Below are 22,456 nucleotides of genomic sequence, written 5' to 3'. Positions count from 1 at the left end.
GTCTGTACCTTAAGGCCTGGAGCACATGCGGTGCAGCACATCTGGGTATTGTTGCGGTGCCATACTGCTTAGTCCTCAACCAGGAACACATGAGCGGTTTGCACTATGCAACTGGCTTTCTGCTAAAATATTGTACAACAATTGAATGGTAGTTGTCAGTACTCAAATATAATGTAATGCCCCCCATATAATCTACTAAATAAAAACACTGGTGTGTTTATCAAATCTTTTTTTCTATTATCTATATACAGGTGTATGAAATGAGCAATCAACTTGGCAAAGAAACATACAAAAGGTTGATAACTAACCTACTATCACTCAGTTTTGTTTTGTTTACCAATTACTGAACAGGCTACAGTAAGGATGATTATCAAGAGTTATGTGTAAAATACTGACCTGTCACCCAATTGTTGTTTCTATGGCTTCCCAGATGTTTTGCCTTCAGCTCAGCTTCCTTGTAGGAGATATGGGAAGGATCAAACTCACTGTACTCGAACACCTCCATAGACAACAGTTTGTCACCCATGATTTTTTCCGCCATTTAACAATGAATTGTGTTTTAATTTGATTGTGTGGTGCTGTCTTTCTGTACCAATTGTCATTCAAACTGGAGCTTACTGACGCTCCATTACCTTCTATACCTTCTTGTATGCTGGAATGGAAATGTGTGTTAATAGAGGATCATTTTTCTCAATCAAAAGTAAAATATCATGAGCTGTGATATAAATTACATTTCTGTTGGTTCAGTTATTTTTCAGGAAGGCATGTGAATATTTCAAGCTTAAGGGCAGTAGTGTGGAGTAGTGGTTAGTGCTCTGGACTCTTCACCGGAGGGTAGTGGGTTCAATCCCACGTGGGGGACACTGCTGCTGTACCCTTGAGCAAGGTAATTTACCTAGATTGCTCCAGTAAAAACCCAACTGTATAAATGGGTAATTGTATGTAAAAAAAATAAATGTGTAAAAAAAATAATACAATTGTATGTAAAACTAATGTGATATCTTGTAACAGTTGTAAGTCGCCCTGGATAAGGGTGTTTGCTAATAAATAAATAATAATACATAAATGTATTTTATTTTTTTAAGAAAAGGCTTAAAATGGTTACAATTTGCAGTGGATGAAATTGGTTTCTGCAAATACATTGAATTCAGCAGCGAGACATGCAATGTGAAGATGGCCAAAAGACTAACACTGAATTAGCATGACCAGATTACGACATAGAAAAGCTGACTATAGGCTGTGATGGAACAGGAAAGTCAAGTGGATATACTGCAGAAAACTGTTTGTGGAAGAGGTTGTGACAACTACCTAGTCTTTGAGTATGATGTGACCTTTTACTCCCCTAGACAGCTGTTGAGAAGGTGCACAGGAACACAGACCACCGAACACCTACGTTAATCACACATGAGGCATGCTATAGTTCTTTGCTGTGACAGCTCCGCCTCTTCGAAGACAGTCAAATTATAATGGAAAGGCATGATAAGGGAATATCATGTAGAAGTCGAGTTGTTGGATAAATAAATCATCTGAGAGATAACCAGAAAGCTGTGTCCCTAGCAACTCGCTGAGCATTAAGATTACAGATGTCCTTAAGCTATTAGTCCCCTGAAGACAGCCAAAAAAACATACTGCTCTCCTTCTCTCTACCAGGCTCTGGCATCAGTCAAATCGAAACATTGATTAAAATACAAGGTTGGGTAGAACATTTTTAAAGTCCAGGGAGTGGCTTTCTCTGATATTTGAAGTAGAATTTGCAGTGCCAGAAACAAACCAAAGACTGAAATCCAGATTCAGGCACAGACGTTGCTCCAAGCTGTAGTGTTACTTAAGCCAAACAATATTACAAAATGTATGCAATGGAATGTAGACGACATCTACTTGTATAAGAACTCAAGAGACTTGTGGGGATAAATCCAGGGGATTTAGCTCAATCAGATACTGAAAATAAGAAACTCAAGAGTGTCATTGGATGATTGTTGAGGTTACGTGACTTCCCATCTCAGCAAGAAGGATCCATATTTGTTAACATTATTCTCCACATATTTATAACATATAATTTGCACAAAACTATAAGGTCTGTATTAAGGGGCAAGATATACATGAATTCAACACTTCAGCAATAGATCTGGTAATAATGCAAAATGTGCTTCCAGTTTCATTTTTGGTGCAACACAAAATAAAGTAGCATATCTGCAGAAGATACACGTAACACCCTTTACCCAATCTGAGGATTATCCATCATGGCTTAAGAGAATAAAACGCCAGAATATTCTCAACTAGCTCCATGACCGCAAGTCTAGATTTTACAACAAGAAGATGTCAAAACCCTGGCTTCTAAAACAGGCAAGGTCCATAGGAAAAGGAACCGAAGAAAAGTGCATGTTGGCAGTTGAAACATACTGTATGAAGATATACTGAGAGATGAGTAACACCTGGATGCACTACCAGCAGTAAGGCTGCCACCTTTAAATGCCTCCATTTAGTTTACTAGTAACAAACTTTTAGAAAATCCATAAACTACACTAACATTAAGCAGCGGACAAGTCTTTATCACTTACATATTTTTGTATTACATTGCAATCGCATACTGACTCAATGGCAATCCGGTTTGTTATTTTTTATTTGCCTGATAATTTTACCACAGATTTTATCCCCCATTTACAATGTCCATTTTTTTCCCTCACTGCAGCAATTTCCCACACAGTTCAAGAGAACTAAAGGTTCAAAGGGCATTCTCTGATCCCACGACCAAGTCAGTTTCCTCTTCTACATCCAGGAACTCAAGAGCCGATATCAGAAAGCTACTGGCCTCTAGAGAACTAAGGCCACCCTGCAGGTGTTCACCTGTGCTCATTAGGCGCCTGGCCGATAGGGTCCGCTGTAGAACCTGCACTCCCAACTGTATGACTCACTCTGCACATCACACCGCTGTGCTTTTACAAGGTGAGCCACTCGGGGACCCCAATCTGGATCATTATTAAACAACCTAGCTTTTTTTTCCCCTCGTAAAGGCTCCGGTTAAGAAGAGTCCACAATACACCTGACCCAAATTCCCGCCAAATGACTACTCAGAGGCTGACCTGTGCAGTATAAACAGCCTTGCTGTATATCATGATGCAATCAGTGTCAACATTTAAAATCAATTCTTTATTCATCAAAAGGTAGGCAAAGTTCAATTAAGAGTTTCAAATGACGATATATAACCAACCTCCAATATGATTGCTAATAATAATATTTAAGTTATCCCATTTTCGCTAATAACATTTAAGTAATCATATTTCTGTAAATCTAAATCTGTTTTATTGCCAAAATAAGGTTCTTTATATTGTTAGTTTGCTGGTGTACATTACCTGTAGATTTGCAGAATGTTTCATAAAAGTGGACCCTAACCGGCAGTTAGTGTGTGCTTATGATTGTGCTTTATGTTAGTCAGGCATAAGGTTTTCCGAATGCTCTGAATTCTAACACAGAAGCACCTGTGTGCAAATAACTTTTTCTACCATAATAGAAACGTGGATTATGTACTGCAGTAAATGTGAAATAATGTATATATTGTATAAACTCTCTTTGGCATAGTCAACTCTTCTCCAACTACTCCTCTATCAAATTCTTTGGATGTAGGTATTTTTCTCTTTCTAATGTTGTATTAGTTAAGTGAATTAATCTTTGACTTTGTAAAACCATGATCAAAGTTCAGGGACTGTACTAAGTAGAGTAAACCACTATTGTCATCAGTAAGAATGCCAATATGTAGTGATGGTAATACAACTGAAGAATAGTCGTTTATTTTTTAAGATTAATGTGAATTAGCGTGGTGAAACTGTGAATGTTTTTGTTAACGTAAAGTTTTTTGCAAGTAAATAGAAATTGCTCAGTAAATTAAAAGAAAACATAAAAAAACATGCTGGTTTAATGATGAATAGAGAGTGGACACAGCCATTAAACATGCACGTGGCTTTAAGAAAATGTTGGTGGAATCATTGGAACAGCCTCTTTGTAGACACTGCAAAGAAGACCAGTGGCTTGTTGCATAAACCATCTTAAATATTAAGTTTCAAGTAATTGGAAATTCAACTTAAGATGTTTATGCAACTGGCCACAGCTCACCTAGATATTGGTTAATGCAGTATAGTGCTGCTGCCTTTGGTATCTTATGGAATTGGAGTGTAGTCCTTCCTGTACAAAGGTATCATACTTGAAAAGTGTCATCATCATCATCATCATATCAAGAAATTATAACAAAGACTGAAAAATCATGTGTAAAAATCATGAAGCTCATACTTGATCAGTTCACATGAGGCTTTGTGTTTAGAACTGGATTTTCCATTCAATATTTCTGTACTGGCAGTAACATTCTTGAATTATCCTTTTTAAACCATTTATAATTGCCCTTTCCTATTTCCAATTTTTAATCACAGCACTTTCAAAGTTTTCATATGGCTCAATAATGACATTAGGTAAAGCTCCACATTGTTGTGTCTTAAATTTCTGCTTACTTCAGATGTTTGCTCTTTAACATTTGCCAGGAATTTGTACTAATCCTGGCAAGCATGCAACTCGCCAGGAGTACAGGGGAGAAAAAAAAAAAAATTCAGAGCTCATTATTAAGTTTTCTGCAGCCAACAATAAACTTAACTGACCTCAAAGCAAACAAAGTTAGCAATGCTGGTGTCCCTTTTCTCAATCTTTCTTTAAACAAAACCCATATTTCTCATCACAGCATTTAAAAAACAAAGCACTCACGGGACCTGTAAAGATTCAATTTCCAAGAAACATTAGCTACAGTATTAATCCAACAACCTCATAAGGGTAAAATTATTCAAATGGTGGACTAGCGGACTGCACAGTAGTCATAAGAAGAAACTCATTTATAAAATGTAGACAAATGTTTTGGCAAGAATATGTAGTTTAGAATATGACCAGTTTAACACTGGTGTTATTTTGTCTAGACATCTTTAGAGGTCTGCAGTGTTTAAAAAGTTTAACAATATGTATATTTGCTATCTACATAAAGTTAGTAGGTGCATTGGGTAAATAGTAAGAATGAAAATGTGTCTACAGGTGGCTCTTTCCCCCCATGTTATATAGTTCTTGGCTTTTATTCAATTGTAAGTCTTAGTTGTAAGTCTGTGGCAGGCACAAACAGATACCCACATAATCAACGACTGCCTGTCTATGTGATGTATTTCCCTCCTAAAGATAAGACTTCTGGGAGGGATCCATCACTTCTTTTTTCACTTTATGCAATTATAAGTAAAAGCTGCTAAGTAAAGTGCAATACAGAATTAAAATGAAAGAAAACAGTAAGATACCTACAGCTGGAAACGGCTGTATTGCTGAACTAGTGCATTCTCAGCAGCAACTATTCAAAGCACATTTAACTCCTCTTCTATACCTGGGAAGTTCTGCTCATTGCTATACTGTACTTGTACACACCATTAATCCCTTCACAGTTGCTGAATATTTTGTCTTACATCCACAAACTCTCTTGCCCTGTTCACCAGGGCCTCAACAAAGAAGGGGCTTGAATCTAACATACGCATATGAATACGTGTTAAAATCAGGTTGTTCATATGAATGCATGTGGATTTCATCACAAATTGGAGATTGCTTTTTTGGAATTCAATAGGAAAGCAAAGAATAATAGATAAACTGCAGTGAATTACACTTACTGCATTATGTGTTTCCAGGTTCTAGTGACGGGTTATTATTTGCGTCAAGTTTCTGATGATATAAGGCTCCGGAGTGGTAAAGGCACTCCATGTGGAGTGCAGGATGTGCCCTATAGCCTGGAGATCTTCGGTTCGAGTCCAGGCTATTCCACTGCCAACCGTGGACGGGAGTTCCCAGGGGGCAGCGCACAACTGGGCGAGCGCCGCCCGGGTGGGGAGGGCTTAGGTCGGCCAGGGTGTCATCGGCTCACCGCACATCAGCGACGCCTGCAGACTGGACGGGCACCTGCGGGCCTGCCTGCAAGTTGCCGAGAGCTGTGTGGTCCTCCGACGCTGTAGCTCTGAGGTGGCTACATGGCAGGCCTGCAGAGTGAAAAGAAGCGGACGGCTGACGGCACACATTTCGGAGGAGGCGTATGTCTGTCTTCATCTCTCCCGAGTCAGCACGGGGGTGGCAGTGGCGAGCCGTGTTGAAAAAAAATAATTCATGTGCAGTAATTCATGAGAGCAAAGCTTGAGCAATGTATGATTCAGTCATCAAAACCAAGAGATGATAGTTATAACCTTGCGTAATCACAGCAGTCCCATTTTACTTTTTTTATGACACATGCTCATTCACGTAGCAAATGACAATTATTCTGTAATATAGACTGGCAAACCTACAATACTGGGCCAATACCTGGAGCAAAAGAAAAAAAGACTGAAGATTCTGTGATCTAGGCTAGTTGTTAATTGTCGACACAAGATAGCTTTTCCTTATATTTCAGAAGATTAATCTTATTAGCCTTTTACAGAGTAAAACCTACCCGGAAGGAACAACTTGCCCTAATTAACACAATTCTTTACCATATCCGTAGCATCAATCTTATAATTTCTGTCAATGAAAGATTAATTACAAACCATCTTAATTAGCAAAGATAAGACATGGTGGCACACCTCAAGCAGACCAGTTTAAAATGAAGAGATCCGGCCATTCAATTCACAGGCAATGTTCACAGGGATCCTACTTATGATCAATATTTAGGTTCTTCAGTTCAGTATCTGGGTACAACTGATTTATGTTCAGTATTAATATAATGTATTATATTTTTAACACACTGTATCAGGGTCTGGAAAACAGCAGGAAATTACAATTTTACAGAATCAGTAATGTAACTTAGTTCTGGGCTGTCCAACAGATGGTTATCCAAAATATTTCTCTCTCGATTTACAGAACAGTTTTTCACTGGCCGTTAATGGATTTACAATGACTAGAAAGACAAATAGTTATATATGGTAGAAGCAGGGTACAGTAAAATCAAACAAAACTAACACAGGCCAGAAACACTATAGTACTGTCTTTGTTTATTCTGGTACACCCTTGTTTGTTTCCAACTTCATGTAGCTTTTTAATTATAGTAAACCGAATCTATTGTGTATAACAATTTCAAATGTTTATTTGATTTGTGTTTGGACAGATCTCAAAATGTGAATTAAGCTGCCCATAACAGCTTACACACTGCTTTACATTCTCGCTCTTTAGATCTTAATGGAAATATTACTCTTATCATTAATACAATTCACAACTTGAGTATGAACATATCATTTTAAAGGAGATCCTTGCTGTACATACATTGAGAAGTCATTCATCCTAGTAACACATTAATCAGCAATAAAAATACAAATACATTTTCATTACTGCTCACTCCCATAGTGGCCGTAGAGCCTAGACATAAGCAATATCTTCAGTCCAAGCTCAAGTCCTCACAAACAGACAGCTGTACTGCTTGTCATGAGGTATGCTGTAAAAGCAAATTAGCATACCACGATCAAGAAAAACCAACCATCTATCTTTCAAAGACAGGCTAATCCTCTGCATACATTGTTCAAAATCTATGGATGGACAGAGACAGCATTGATTTTTGGATACATTCCATACACCATAAAAAAGCATGTAGTAATGCTGAAAATACACCTTGATCCCTGATATACAAGAGGGAAAAAAGATTTTGTGTGTCTTTTTATCACAGTAATGTAACAATTTAGTGAAGATACGAAAATCGCTATATTGGTCATAAGAGCAATTCAGTTCCACTCAAAAACAACTTTTTTTAGACACATTACCATTATGTAACAGCAGCATTTTTTGACTGCCACAGCTGTCATTCATGTTTGACAATTTGCATTCGAAAAATGTTGCTTCCTAGCTAATCATATAATATCAGAGAGAAGGTACTTTATTCAGCTACCATCATTAATCACACCATACAGCACAATAGTTCTGCAGATATTTCCAGATCTACTTACACTGTCATTAACCATAATAATAATAATAATAACCAAGGCAGACAATGTTTTTTTGCTGAGGTCATACTTTTGACATTTAAGACAGTTACTTTAAGTCAATATACTAAATATGATCAGGTATGTAGGCAATAGAAAATTGACTGTGATAACATTTATAAAAATGGCTGAATTTGACTAAAGTACAATGCTAGAACACCTATCCAACCCAACCCAAACATTTTTGTTTTGTTATTTTGTTTGGGCAGCAGTGTGGAGTAGTGGTTAGGGCTCTGGACTCTTGACCGGAGGGTTGTGGGTTCAATCCCTGGTAAGGGACACTGCTGCTGTACCCTTGAGCAAGGTACTTTACCTAGATTGCTCCAGTAAAAACCCAACTGTATAAATGGGTAACTGTATGTAAAAAAAATAAATAAATACATAATAAAATTGTAAGTCGCCCTGGATAAGGGCGTCTGCTAAGAAATAAATAATAATAATAATAATAATCTTAAAGTGATAACAGCTACAAAATTATTCCATACATCTTACCCATGTTGTACTCCCATTAGCTACATGCTGTTTGTCTAAAAGTACAGTTTTGAAAGAAACACGTGTTATAGCCATCGTGAACTTTCACTTAAAAATATCTGGTTTGCAAACAGAGATTTGTGAATTACAGAAATAACGAGAGTACTGTAATTTAACATGCATCTGTGACAGAGACAGAATGATTCTTGGTGATAAATCTCCTTCCCGACCTGTGAGGGCGATGTGTAAAGAGAACAGAGTGCCCTGGACTGAATGGCCAGACAATTCATTCCCAGGTTTAGGTGGAAGTTGGACATCCAGAAAGGGGGCGGAGCTCCGGTACACTAAATCATCGACTCAGAAGGGAAACGATGTGGCAGCCGCGGATTGGAGGAGTGGTTGCAATCAAGGGGGCGTGATTGACGGTATGTAAGGGGACGTAGCGAGGTGATCTGTTCCTTTGTTATGGTTAAAGCTAACCCGGAAGGAGAATCGTACTGTGTATCATTAGTATTTTGTTTGTTTTTGTCATGTTTGATTATACTTGTTTGTTGTTATTAGACGGCTAACATGATCCAGAGCTGTCACTACAGGCCTGCACAAAACCTGGACAACACTGCACTTATTTCACGATAAACTGTATTTGCACCACGAGCACTACAGCACTCACTTTGGACTGGTGACCGTGTTTGTATATTGTGTGTGTATTTAATACCGTGTTTATTGTTTCAGGACTGAACCCCTGGGTTAAACTGTGTAGTACACACCCTTGTGTACTACCATTCATTATTATTTACCATTGTTAAGTGATTATAAAATAAAACACCATTGTATCTGGATTATCGTTGTCTGTCTGTTATTGATCACCGCATCACTCCTGCACCTACACACTGCTAACCACTTTGCCACAGCATCTTATAATGAAATCAAAATGGACAGTGCCTAGCTAGTAGAACATACCGAAATACTCATTAAAGGACATATGAAAACACTAATCTTAAATGTTTGTCAAGTACTGCACCCAAAGGGCCACTTTCGGAGTCACAATCTTATCAAAAATGCCTTGTAAGATTGATCTCCAAACACGTTCGGGAATAGCAGAGTTTACAGTCTGTTCAAAAGCAACAGTGCAAAGAAAACAAATTAAAATAGATTCATCTGTACTTCTATTAATACTGAAAATACTGCATAAATGTTACATGCTTGCACTTAAAGACTGCAATCTTTGGAATTAAGTCATCTTGTGAGCCTTGTGTAAAAATATACATATTAGCCTTATTACCGTATTTGCTCAAGCATAATTTGAGAAATTGAACCCCAAAACACAATCCTGAAGTTGGGGGGGTGGTCGACTAATACACAAGAAAACATCTATTGTTAAACCCCCCCACCTACCTCTGCTCTACACTCGCAAACACGGTAGTTCTTTGAAAGTCAAATCTACCTGTGGCTAATTTTGGCAAATCTTCTATTTATGTCAGAAGAAATCAAACTGAAGTAGAAAAAAAATCTGGCTCCAAACACTTTACAATAATTACAAAAATAGCAAGGTCTTATTGGCTAAATTATTTCTAAATTAAAATCAAACAATGCAGTCTATTTAAATTATCTAAACAGCGTCTGTTAATGATGCTTTATAAAAAAAATAAGGCAGAAAGAGGTCCACAAAACATCGGGTTAAAATTGTAGGTTGGCGATATGAAGATCTGCTGTGGTTTAAATCATTATAATATACCCCAAGGCATGTTAGGTACATATCTCCTGCAAAAGAAAAGTTGATTAGGTATCAGTATCATTCTGATAATGGAAATTGCAGCCATCAAAAGCTCAAACAAATCAGGTTTAAGATGCACAGTACTTCTTGATGCAAGAAATATGGCCAAATTTTGGACTCAATACAGATACAATAGCTGAACCAACCTTGTGTCATTACCTTTAAAAAGGTAGAATGTCTGGGTGGAATGTCTTATAAAACATCTAAACCATTTCAAATGTGGACATATAATTCAGCAGGTACACAGAAGCTTTCATTACCCCCAAACAATCAAATGACTAATTCCAAAGTAGGCACAATAACTAGATTTTCTGTTACAGAAGAAGAAGAAGAAGAAGAAGAAGAAGAAAAGAACTCTAAGATGAAGAAGAATACAATGTATGTATTTTATTATTTATTGATTGATTCAAATAATGGGTTTCCTATATCCTATATGGCCACAGTTCTGTTATTTAGCAGCCTAAAGGATTACAGAAGCACATTACCTTACATTTGCTGTATCCCATGTTGTCCACATTGCAGAAATGTGCTTTTCAACAGAATCCCAATTGAATTTCTCTCACAAACATCACAGTGTATCCAGATCTTGCTCCCTTCAGTAAGAATGCTTATTCTCTGTTCCACAGCACAATTCAATCAGAGCCCTAGCATTGTTGTAGGAGGTACGTGATCTGGATATGCTACTAAATTATATTTCTCCAGACGAACGCTACAGAGTAAAAGTTGTCCCTGGTTGATTTATGATCCATTATGCGTAAATAAAAAATATAAATCAGGGTTTGTGTTGAACTATACTGCTGTGAACATGGGATACAGCAAAGGTAAAGTAATTGCAAACACTGCAGGGTGTTCTTAAGTTCAGCTCACATTAGCCATCAAAACAGGATTAGTCTCAAACTTACATCCTAATCAGTTAACAAGTGATGTCATGTCTGTTCCTATCATGCATGTCTTGGTTTAACAATTATGTAGTATTTTAAGAAGTGGTATGCAAGGTAAAATACATTGAACACCTATTAGCACTAGCAACATTATTACTGGTCTCCATTTTTTACTGAAGATAACACTATAAAAGTAAACACTGCTTGCTGGTACAAAATCACTATGCTCCCTGGTCTACCACAAAGGAAGAGATTAAATAGTAAAAAACTGAAAAACAAAAACAGTAATAATACAGCTTATGCTAGAAAGAAATATGGAAATCAAGTTTAAAACCTTGGTTAGTACTACTTTGAATTGTTTCCTTATTATCTTTTTCAAACTAAAATATTTGTATTGATGTTACATTTGGAAGCCAAAGCTACTGTACTTTTTGCACAAAATAATTCATTTACCAGCCATTATTTGCTTGATTATATTTATTTGGATGATATAAAGGACATGTCCCCAGAGATGCATTTTGAGACATTTTGACCTAATTTGTGATATGTATAACCTCTGTTTGCAAAACCGTTATGTTATATGGTTTACTAGAGCTAGGGCTTCTGTTTTTCGTTTTTAATTAATTTCATTTTTCTGTGCATATTTTTAGCCATTTTTGAGATACCCAGAAATCATTTTGTTCCTCAAGGATTTCACTTATACATTTGGGTTACTTCCCAAAATGCTTGGGCATTTTTTCTGTCACAATATGTATAGTAACTCGACAGCACACTTAAGTTGTACCTTTTTCCCTTTGCTGTCTGGGGTTGTTGGGTGTCTAGGCATTTTATTTTATTTTTTTAACATTTTGCAATTTTCAATTTTGTTTGAAATCCTCCCTAACTAACTGTAATATAGCTTTAAATCCCACAAACAAGTCTCCATTCCTACAGTAATTATAATCTAGTTTTAAATCTCACAAGCAGAGGAGTCTCCAATAGAAACGTAGGAATCTGCTGCCACTCAGTAGTTGGGGTGGGTTTAAAGTATTCTGATTGAATAAATGACAGATACAAATCAGGAAGGAAATATAGGCTAACCTAAATAACACTAAACAAAACTATACTTCTCAAATATGAGTCCTTTAATTTGACTGATTTTTGTACATTCTCCACTATTGCAGACTTTTTCACTTCAGTGCTCAGAACTCTGATGTAAAACGAACCGCTGGCCCTCTGGAACATTCTTCAGAGGTAACGACATTAAGCTGAAAATATGTGGGATACTCCTCCATAGTGATTCATCACAATACATCTCAACAAATGTTTTGAGAGGAGGTGGAAGAGTCATTTCTGATAAATTATCAGCAGAAGACAAAATAGTTTTAGTTATCAGTTTTACCATAGGTCACGAACCAAGTGGTCCAATGAGTATTCTGCACAGTATTTAACTTTCCTGTTCTGTTCCTGAGACAAATAGCTGGCTTTTTTCACAGCTTGGCTGTACTGAATCTTCCAGTCCAGTGAAATATATAAATGTGTGGCAGCACCAGCTGTGGGCTGTGTTCTGCAGAGCACACAGATAGTAATTACTCAAGCTGAACAGCACTAAACTTTTCTTCTGTTGGAGCAGCATTTTTACTTTGCCCTTGATCTCTAAGCTTGTTATTGTCCCCCAGGTACTGATGTGCTCTGGTATAAAAAAAAAAAAAAAATCAGTTTCTCATTTATTTTTTCAGCTATCTACAGCCACAACACCAAACACATACTTTTTTAAAATTAGAACGAATCAGAATTTACTTGACAGTAGAGTTTCTTTAATAGTGCCAAAAAATAAAGTGAATGCTACCTAATTAAGGAATGTTACATAAAGGAAAGCTATTTTAAAATTTCAGTTTACTTAGGTATAGAAGGTGAATTTTTTTGGCACTGAAAAATAAGCTTAATATTTATTTTGTGAGTTTTTAGTCACTAACAGTGTATGACTTACATTTAGTTCAGGGGCAAAATGCTCTTTGGTTGAATTCTTGAAGGCTTTTTTGTTTAATAGTACGAACAAATTCTCCTTCTCTCTAATATTGACAATAAACACAAACATGTAAAATGTTCTACTATATGTATGGTGAAACATTTTCTCTGATCACAGCCTGACAATCAATATAATGTATTTAGAAAATGCTTGTGTTTTAACCATGACCTTCTTTCTGAATCTGTGTGGAGTATCAAGCTGTAATCACTTGAGACATCAATTTTTCAAAACTTGCTCTTCATAAATAGCACAGGCTATCAATTAATGCCTGCCCCTAACAACAAATGAATGCATTCCATATAACTGCTGGAGCGCACTCCACCTCAATCAATAATGCAGCACCACTAGACTCTGGTTGTGGTTTCTGGGATGTACCACAATAACAATATCTACCTCCCCAAGTCCTTATTCCAAAGACATACAGTATTGTACCACATGCACATCAAATACAGATTTGTTAACACAGATGATGAAGTGCAGGAAGTAATGAACAGTCCTGGTTTACATGTTGTTTTGTCTTTTACTGCACAGTTTCTTTCAGCCCATCTGTTAAGCACTGGCTGGTTGTGAATACATTACCACTGCAGCAGCTCCCCCTACTACCACAAACCTGCTTTCACATTCAGATCAGTTCCCTGCCAGTGAAGGCGCTACTCCCCCCTCATTTGTACACATTTATTAGCACTACGTGGATTTTAATGCTGCAACATCTTATTTAAAGATAAAAGATATGTAACCGAGTGGATCCTGATGTGAAAAAAAACATATTGCTTGTAGATGTACAACCGTCTCATCTGCTTCTGTGCACATTTATTTGACTTGCATTATTGTATTGCTTCTGTTCCTTCACGCACCTACAGCCCGGCGTAAATAATAAAAGGACCGAGTTAATAAATACACATTCATTGCATGCAGTGCAGCATCTTGGTTCAATCAGCCCTCAGACAAATGTAAACAGAAGCCAAAAATCTAAACACTCAACGATGCAGACAAAAAGGGGCAGGTTCAGAGAAGACTATTCATATAACCAGCATCTGTTCTCATGTTAACCCATCAGTTAAATGTGGATACAAAGTATGGTTAGTGTTTATGGTTAGTATTGTTTTAAACAATCAGCCTACAGTACTATCCATCCACTGCATTTCTAAATAATTATAAACAATCTAGATACTATTGTACTTTTAATTTAACTTCCCAAAACAACGCGATTTGTTCTAATATAGCGACTGTTCTTAAACGGTAAAATTTGACAGCGGGGTAGTCTTGCAATATTCAAATTGCAATTCTTTCTTCGGCAAGCAGAGGAGCAAGATGCTCTTCCTTTTGTAACTTCATGGGACAATGCGGTCCGTAAGTAACCCAGCCCTTTAATAACTAACTATCTGCCTTCTCAAAGACCTTCAAATGTTCAATGTACCCATCTATACAATACATCATCTTCGCAAAATAGATACAATTTTAAACTGCTTTCGCGTGTATCACAAATGGTATCCACCAATAAAGTAGCCGGCTATAATGTAACAAACGAATCAGCTTGATTGTGCTAAAAAATACATAGATAGATAGATAGATAGATAGATAGATAGATAGATAGATAACAATTTTACAATTATTTTGGTACAGTGCATGACGGAGCAAAACAGTAGATCCAGTTTGCGATCTAGATAATATTAATAGTAGTTCAGTAAAAGGATAATAAAATAATCTTGCCACTAAGGAAAAAAGCCTCATTGCACCTACATTATAACATCCATCATTGTGTCTGGCATAAACACATAGTTGCATTTTTTTCCCCTATCACCTTGCAGATACACAAACAGTCACACTGACTTGCATTGCAAGAAAACAAATATATTATAAGGAGATTATATATTTTAAAAATACCTGCAATTAATGTCTCTGTAGGCTATTTATCGTGTGTCTCTTATTAATCTTACCAGGTTCAGAACAGTCTCGACGATGTCCCTGTTGCTAACCTCCCCAACCTGGATCAGTCCGATCAAGACGGCGAATTTCATCTTGATATTCCGGATCGGGACTGAAGCGTTGATCACACCGGCCGGCAGAACCATCGAACCCGAACCAGACACCATCACCTCCCCGGCAGCGGAGACAGCAGCATCTTGCTGGCCAAAACCAGGGGGAGGTTCTCGGTCGGGGTGCAAAACCGAACCCGCTACCGACACCGGCTTCTCGCTCGACATTTCCACCCGAAACCGAAGTAGCGGCTGCGATCTCACCTGCTTCTATCACCCCCCGACTGACCAAAGCATCAAGAAGAAAAACAGAAAATTCTGGAATAATAACAAGAAAAATTCTATTTTTTCTTTTAAATTCCACCCTTTCCACCAGTATGATTTGAAATGCAAGCTGTTTGCTGTTAGATTGTATTTCTAAATGATTAGCGGAACGTGTTATCTTTTTCTAAATATCTAGCAGATGTCAGCCAGTAGCGGTGCAGTTGCCAGTGTTGTCCTTTGAAGCCGACACAGCTCACTCCGCCATGTTGCCGCCCCCTGCCTGCGGTACTGTTCACCGCGCCTGCGTACTGAGCAGGGAGGTGGGGAGAGAGAGGAGAGAGGGGGAATGTGATTGGCAGAGGAGGTTGTCCCGTTAGACTGATAGCGGCAGGTGAGCAGGTGCACGCTGGAATTGGACCGTGGGGACGAGAGGAATAAACTAGCCTTAAAAGCGAAAGCAAATGTTGTTGTCTGCCTTCTGCTGAGTGAAAGCTATTAGGCTACTTTTAAATAATCAATCCCGATGAACATAGTCTGTTAATCAACTCGTTACACGAGAGCTATTTATTTGTTCTATATTGGTTATTAAGCTTTGATTACTACATTATTATTTGGAGATTGTGATTGTGAATTGATTTTGTTGTTGTAAATATCCCATTTGGAAGCCTGATTTAATTTATTGTCATGTTCCATGTATTTATTTATATATGTAGGCCTATTTATTACATCACGGGTGTTGTTATGTGTTAGAAGACCACATAAGAATTGCAAACCTCACGATTCTCTATATTTTTTATGCATTATTATTATATATTTATTTATTTATTTTATTGTATATGAAACCTCAACCACTTACACAATAAAAAAAAATGTGTTACCGGTGTAGTATTATTTTGTGGTACGCGTTAAAACGTGGTACACTGCGTAGTGCGCTTGCCCGGGCATGCTCAAATGAATTTAGCTCTAAAAACAAGGAAAGACCCATCTGAAGGGGTATGATGTGCTGAGTTTGGCCCTTAAAGTTCTTTTTAATATCATTTTTTTCAACAATTTAGCAAATCTATGTGACTGTATCTAATGAGTAACACATTGGGCTACCTAAAATTGTAAACATATACGATTTTGTGGATGAACTGCAGTTTTTCTTGTTCGTAGTGATTTGTGCAGTAGTCAATCGCAGCATTAACACTGTACCGTTTTCTGCCGCTAAATAGGTACACGTAGCACACTGTGATGATGTGCCACTTTCTCACCCTACACTACAATGTAAAGTTATATCATGTGCTTTATATATATATACTGTATATATATATATATAAAGCACATGATATAACTTTACATTGCAGTGTTTAAAAATCATTAAAACTAGTGGAATGGATTATTTTGGATTTCTCTGGAACTTTTTTTTTTATTTAGCTTCTTCAAAACATTTTTATAACGAACAAAGAAGGAATTTCAATGAATAGACCAATTAGATAGTTGGACCATACTGCATGAGATTCCTAATACACTGGTACCCATAATTAGAGGTACATTTTAATCTAAATTTGTGTAATAAAGCTATAAAATATAAATGGCTTTGTTTTTTTTCACATATTATTTTCTATGTTTGGCAATACCTCACATACCCGCCTGTTTTCCTAACGGGTTGTTGCACTATAACACTATTGTTTTTCAGTTTGTATAGTAGCCTAAATGTGGTATTTTGTATATAAGAACATACAAATGATTGTATGTATACATTTGAGGTTATTTTTATTTGTCAATATAGTATAATAATGTCATGTTTTAAGGTTTAATGAAACATCCCAGTTTCCCTTCTGTCAACCTTTAATAGTCCTGTAATAATTGTTACATTTTTGGTAAGAATTTAATCTCACTTCCCCATTCTTGTATATATAGATTTGCATCATTTGGAGCAAAATATATTTTCCTGACTAGACATCACAAAACCATCATGCAGCGCCCCTAGTGTCAGCATTGATTGATTATTCAAGGATGAGTTATTCCATGAGGGACCCCATGCTGGCTTTCCAACGACTTGTGGCAGGTCTGCCTTGCACTGCTCTCTACACTAACCAAAACCCAAGCAGCTGGTGTTTAAAACCATTTAGATGGTGGCATTAAAAAACAAAAAGTTGCTAAAAAGAAAAAAACACTAGTACTTTTTTGTTTGTCTCTTTTTGTTCTGGGTTTAGTCTGATACAAATTTTAGCCTGGTTTTAATTATTTTGTTGTAGGGTAGTTTAACAGTATGTGTGGACATTAGTTAAAAGGGACCAACATTTTAATATGAGTATCAATAATTATTTGTTTATTGTTTTTTAGATTTAAAAAAAGCATTACATAGCTTTATATTAAATAATTAAACAGTGAATCAGTATAGTAAAATTAATTACCTACAGTAATACGCAAAGTACAGTAGTATTGAATCAGGGGCAAGAATGTAGAAAGGACAACACCCTCCTCATAAATCAAAACATTATTTCTTCTCTGGGCTAATAATGGCCTTTTCACACTGTCCAATTGGCCCATGTGGTGAGATAGGGGAATGGGAGCAGTGGGTGGGAGGCAGTTAGCATTGTCATTCTCACTGTTGGGGGGCCTTTCCCAAACCTGATTTTCTAAAAGGGGGATTACAATGAATCACAATGATAATTTCTCCCAGATGGAAGGAACCCCATGTCACCCTGCACGCAAGGCACTTGAAACCATTAGGACAGCACTGTCACCCTAAGTAGGACAGCAGATAGAAAATATACAGTCATACTGAAACTGCAGTTACAATATTAGTGCTTGATTTTCTAATTAAAAAAGGATCATGTGGGACAGAGCCTAGTTTTGTTTTATGTAATGCAAGGGAAAATATTTTTATATTATTTGTTTTGTCAAGCAATTACATGGGCATGGATCGCTTAATCTAATTCAGGCATGCAGTTCCTAAGAAATAAAGCACATTTTATAGCTCCTAGATTATTTCAGTACATTTTCACATTTTTTGTTATTGATAAGCAGAATCGGCTTTTGTGTACCTGTACCTGTAATATCAAACACTGACAAACACAGTGCAGTTTCAAACAAACACAGACCAGGAAGACATTGTGGAGGTGAAATGACACAGGAAGTGAAAGTGAAACAGATTTCAGTCAGGCATAGTACCAGATGTCATGTATTAAAATGAAAACACCTGTTTTCTTTCAAACCTGCACATCTGATACATAGTGAATTGAAGTGAAAGACAATAAATATTTATGTTTTTTGTTATCTACAATCACTTTAATGAACTATAAAACATTTTTATTTTTCTCGTACTAAACTTATACTAAACTTCTCCTACCTGTTATACATAAGAAACACCTGCACTATGTAACACACCCTTGTATGTGGTGTGTCAATTTCTTGTGCCGTGTTCTCTGTAACAAATACATTTAATTTACATGTGCACACCTGAATGATACACCAGAACGCTGTATTAGGATTTTGTAGTCCTAATCCAAAACATTGGATTAAATTTAAAATACTGTTCTGTATAATTTGCTTAAAATGTGGTTTATCTCATTTTTACAGGTACAGGGTTTTTTTTTGTTAAGCAGCAAAAAGGTGCTAATTTAATAATCATAAGGTTAAAGTGAATTAGAACAGTTTTTTGAACAATGGTTTGGAAGAAGTAACAAAATTAGAATTATTGTGTAGAAACTGTATTAAAAACATGTGTGTTTGAATTTGATTTTCATTATGGTCCACAGTGATGCGTTTGTTTTATTTTTATGCTTCTGTTCCTTTTGTCTTTCTCTCCCTTCTCTCCCTTCAAACACTCGTGTTCAAAGGCAAAGTAATGCATGCTCAGAAGAAGTAGATACCTGAAAGGAGAAAAGCTTTTAGCTCTATTATGTGATATTCATTTTTTTACCAGAGATGTGTTTTTATCCATTGTCAGAAATACATTTGCAGTCATTTATGAACTAAAAATTATCTGACTTCGGGTACTTTTGTCATCTAGCAACAATATAAGAGATTTTCATCTCTTGGAAAATATATGTGGCCAATTTTCCTTGTTAAAATTGAAGCCCAGAATGTTCCTTCAGGCTTATGGCTGCAGTGTGAAACTTGCAGTAGGAAATAGGTCTCCAACCTGATAAAATAAAATGCAATCATTCATTTGGTATCTCTTTTCATATAAATAATGAGCTTTTTAGCAATTATTCTGACTGGTGCTAGGTTTTGTGGCTCCATATTGAGTTGGAGTATTATGTTTTTTTTTTCTGTAATCCATCTTGGATTTACAGTACAGTAAATAACAATGGGAAGGGTTAAAGTGCCAGTTGCACAATTTTATTCAGGAAGAAAGAAACTAGGTTTACAATTGTCTTCTGGCCCTTTAAGGAAAACAATACAAAAACCACTAAAGTCACTAAACTTATAAGGCGGTATGGTCTCCTCAACACCTTCCTACACCATTTAGTATTTTATTGACCCTGTTCTACTTGCTGTACAAGGTTTCTGCAGCTTGCATTCCCTAGTGTTTCACAGGTGTTACCACCAGCTCTCCTTTATAGAGCCAGCCTAATCAAGTTGTTGAGTAGAGGCAGAAATGATTGGTAGAGTAAACAATCATACCTGCAATTCTTTATCTAATTAGCTCTGCCAAATGTTCCACCTGCCCTTAACCAAGATGGGCCTAAAGCCCTTAAATTACTGTTTGGCCAGTGAACTCCCTCACAGTTATGTATAGTTCTAAAATGTTAGATATCCTACAATGATCTGTTGTTATTTTGCTTTCTGACACAAATTTAAAGATTTCCACTGTGAAGAGTCAATAACTGAAGGACACTAACACAGTAATGTATAGTACATGTTCAACATGGCCTATTCAATTGAGCCAAGGCTAATAGCCCTCCCAGTAGTCTGTAATAGACATCAGCAGAGCAAGCAGTGGATGTAGACCCTCAGACACTGAGAGTCACAGCAGTGCCATAATGTGGCATTCCTGTGTTAACCATTCTAGCACTTGATGTTGACTTGGTTGGAGTTTTTTTCTTTTTTGTATTTTAAGAAGAGTCCATGCGTTGTTTTGAAAGTGACATCATATGCATTAATACAGTAGGTGGGTTCATGTGACTGATGCTGCCTTATGCTATTTTGATTGGATATGGCTTTCCTGCATACCATTCCAATAGGATGAATGAACTTTTGGATGTCAATACATAGTGTAGAGCTCTATGACTTGTCTCCCACCTTGGACCTGAATAGATCTATCTATGTACCGAGTATGTGCATTATCAAATCGTAAAATAACTGCTGGCTGCAGCAACATATAACACATTAAACATTATGCAATATAAATAAGTAATCACAGTATAATAGACTACTACAAACTAGAAATCATACACACATTTCACAATTGTAAAGAGGCACTTGGGTGCAGAGTCTTGCAGGTTATTTTTATTTAGAAGCTCAGGTGACAAGTTATTACATAAAAGAGTAACAGAATAAGTAAAGATTTGCCTCCTTAGAGCCCTGTGTTTGACTTCTCTAAGACTGTACCTGGTGTTCAAAGTAATTATTTTGTCAAACAGATATGGGGCAATGGGGACCTTTGACACGTTTATAAGAACATCTCAAGCCAGTTTACCTCCTGTCTGGAGATAAGGGAAACCCTGTCTAACTTCTGAAATATGAATAACCCTGTTTACAGTTTAAAAAGCATTAGCAAGCTTGTAAACAGAATCTGGACACATTGTGTTGATAATAAGATAAATTCCCATTCTTTCTGGCAAACGTTCATGAGAAATGTATATACCAGCGGATTTAGGATATATGGATACAAATATAAAAGGTATACATGCTGAACAATAAATAGTTAAATAAGTATAGCATGGGCTACAGCATGGGTAAAGTAATGCATTTCTTGTAAATACAGCAGGGTGTTTTTTTGTTCCTTTAAAAGGTTTAAATGGGGCAGTCTGAGGAGAAAATATCACCGGCAAAACAATACCAGACATAGCACTCATTCACCATTCAGATAACACAGATTTTCTCACAGTTTTACGTCAGTGGCTGGGAAGGTAAACAATTTTTATGATTTAATGAAATAACTTTAGAAGTAAATGTGCTGTTGTAACAAAAGACAAAACACTGCATAATAGGCGTATAAAAATATCTGACTGCCCATGGCTCACTAGTGAAATAGCAAGCTTTTTAGAAGCTGGGGATTGTTGTTGGGCTGGAGCACGTCAAACTAAACTTAATCACGATTGGTAGCAGTTTCGTACTCTGAGAAACAAATGCACAAATTTAATTAGGAAAGTTAAATCTGATTATTTTTTGAGACTAACACAAATTCTGGAAACTTGTGAAAAATACACAAGGTGCTGGTGTTTCATCAGCCCTCCCTCAGCAGGTGACATTTAATGGCTGTAATTATACTGAGAGTAAGCATATTGTAGATTGTTTTAATAAACATTTTATTCAGGTCAGTCAAGCACTTGATAACTTTTCAACAAAGATGCCACTAGAGACTGCTAGAATTATCGCTAAACCTGCTCTGACTCAAGACAACAACAAAATTCTACTTTCGCATTATGAAAGTATCAGAAGTATACAAATTACTACTTAACCTTGATAAAAAAAAAAATCAGCTGGCCTGGACAGACTGGAGCCATACTTTTTGAAATTAGCAGCTGGGATTATTGCTCAACCATTAACTGATCTGTTTAATCTTTCTCTTATTTCTAATTTAATTCCATCAGATTGGAAGTCAGCATATGTTGTCCCTGTTTATAAGGGAGGGGAATACACAAACTTTAACAACTATAGACCAATATCTGTACTTTCATCTATTGCTAAAACATTTAAGTGCCTTGTAAATGAGCAATTAAAGTATTTTTTAGAGCAGAATAATATTTTAACAGAAATCCACTCTGGATTTCGGCCAAAACATAGTATGCAAACTGCTGTTCTTAAAGTGATTAATGATATATCGATAGCCTTGGATGCTGGTAAATTTGTTGGTGTGTTACTCTTGGATTTGTCCAAAGCATTTGATTCTGTAGACCATTTAATATTCAGTAAAAAAACTACTCCAACTG

The 22,456-nt window shown here is 36.6% G+C and overlaps 1 protein-coding gene across 27 annotated transcripts in view; it reads right to left on the bottom strand.

Annotated features, from left to right (window-relative positions):
* LOC117972866 (neurobeachin-like) overlaps positions 1 to 15,658 on the bottom strand; it is a 355,091-nt gene extending 339,433 nt beyond the window's left edge. For all 27 annotated transcript variants that reach the window (XM_059028569.1, XM_059028575.1, XM_059028571.1 and 24 more), the window contains exon 1: positions 15,066 to 15,658. In XM_059028569.1, the coding sequence (XP_058884552.1) occupies positions 15,066 to 15,332 (267 nt within the window). In that variant the 5' untranslated portion in view covers positions 15,333 to 15,658. The remainder of the gene's footprint in view (positions 1 to 15,065) is intronic.
* Positions 15,659 to 22,456: the final 6,798 nt, after the last annotated feature.

Source organism: Acipenser ruthenus, chromosome 8 (assembly GCF_902713425.1).
Source record: "Acipenser ruthenus chromosome 8, fAciRut3.2 maternal haplotype, whole genome shotgun sequence".
NCBI classification, from domain to species: domain Eukaryota; kingdom Metazoa; phylum Chordata; class Actinopteri; order Acipenseriformes; family Acipenseridae; genus Acipenser; species Acipenser ruthenus.
Note: the sequence above shows the minus strand (reverse complement) of the source record. Positions and strands in the feature narration are given on the sequence as shown.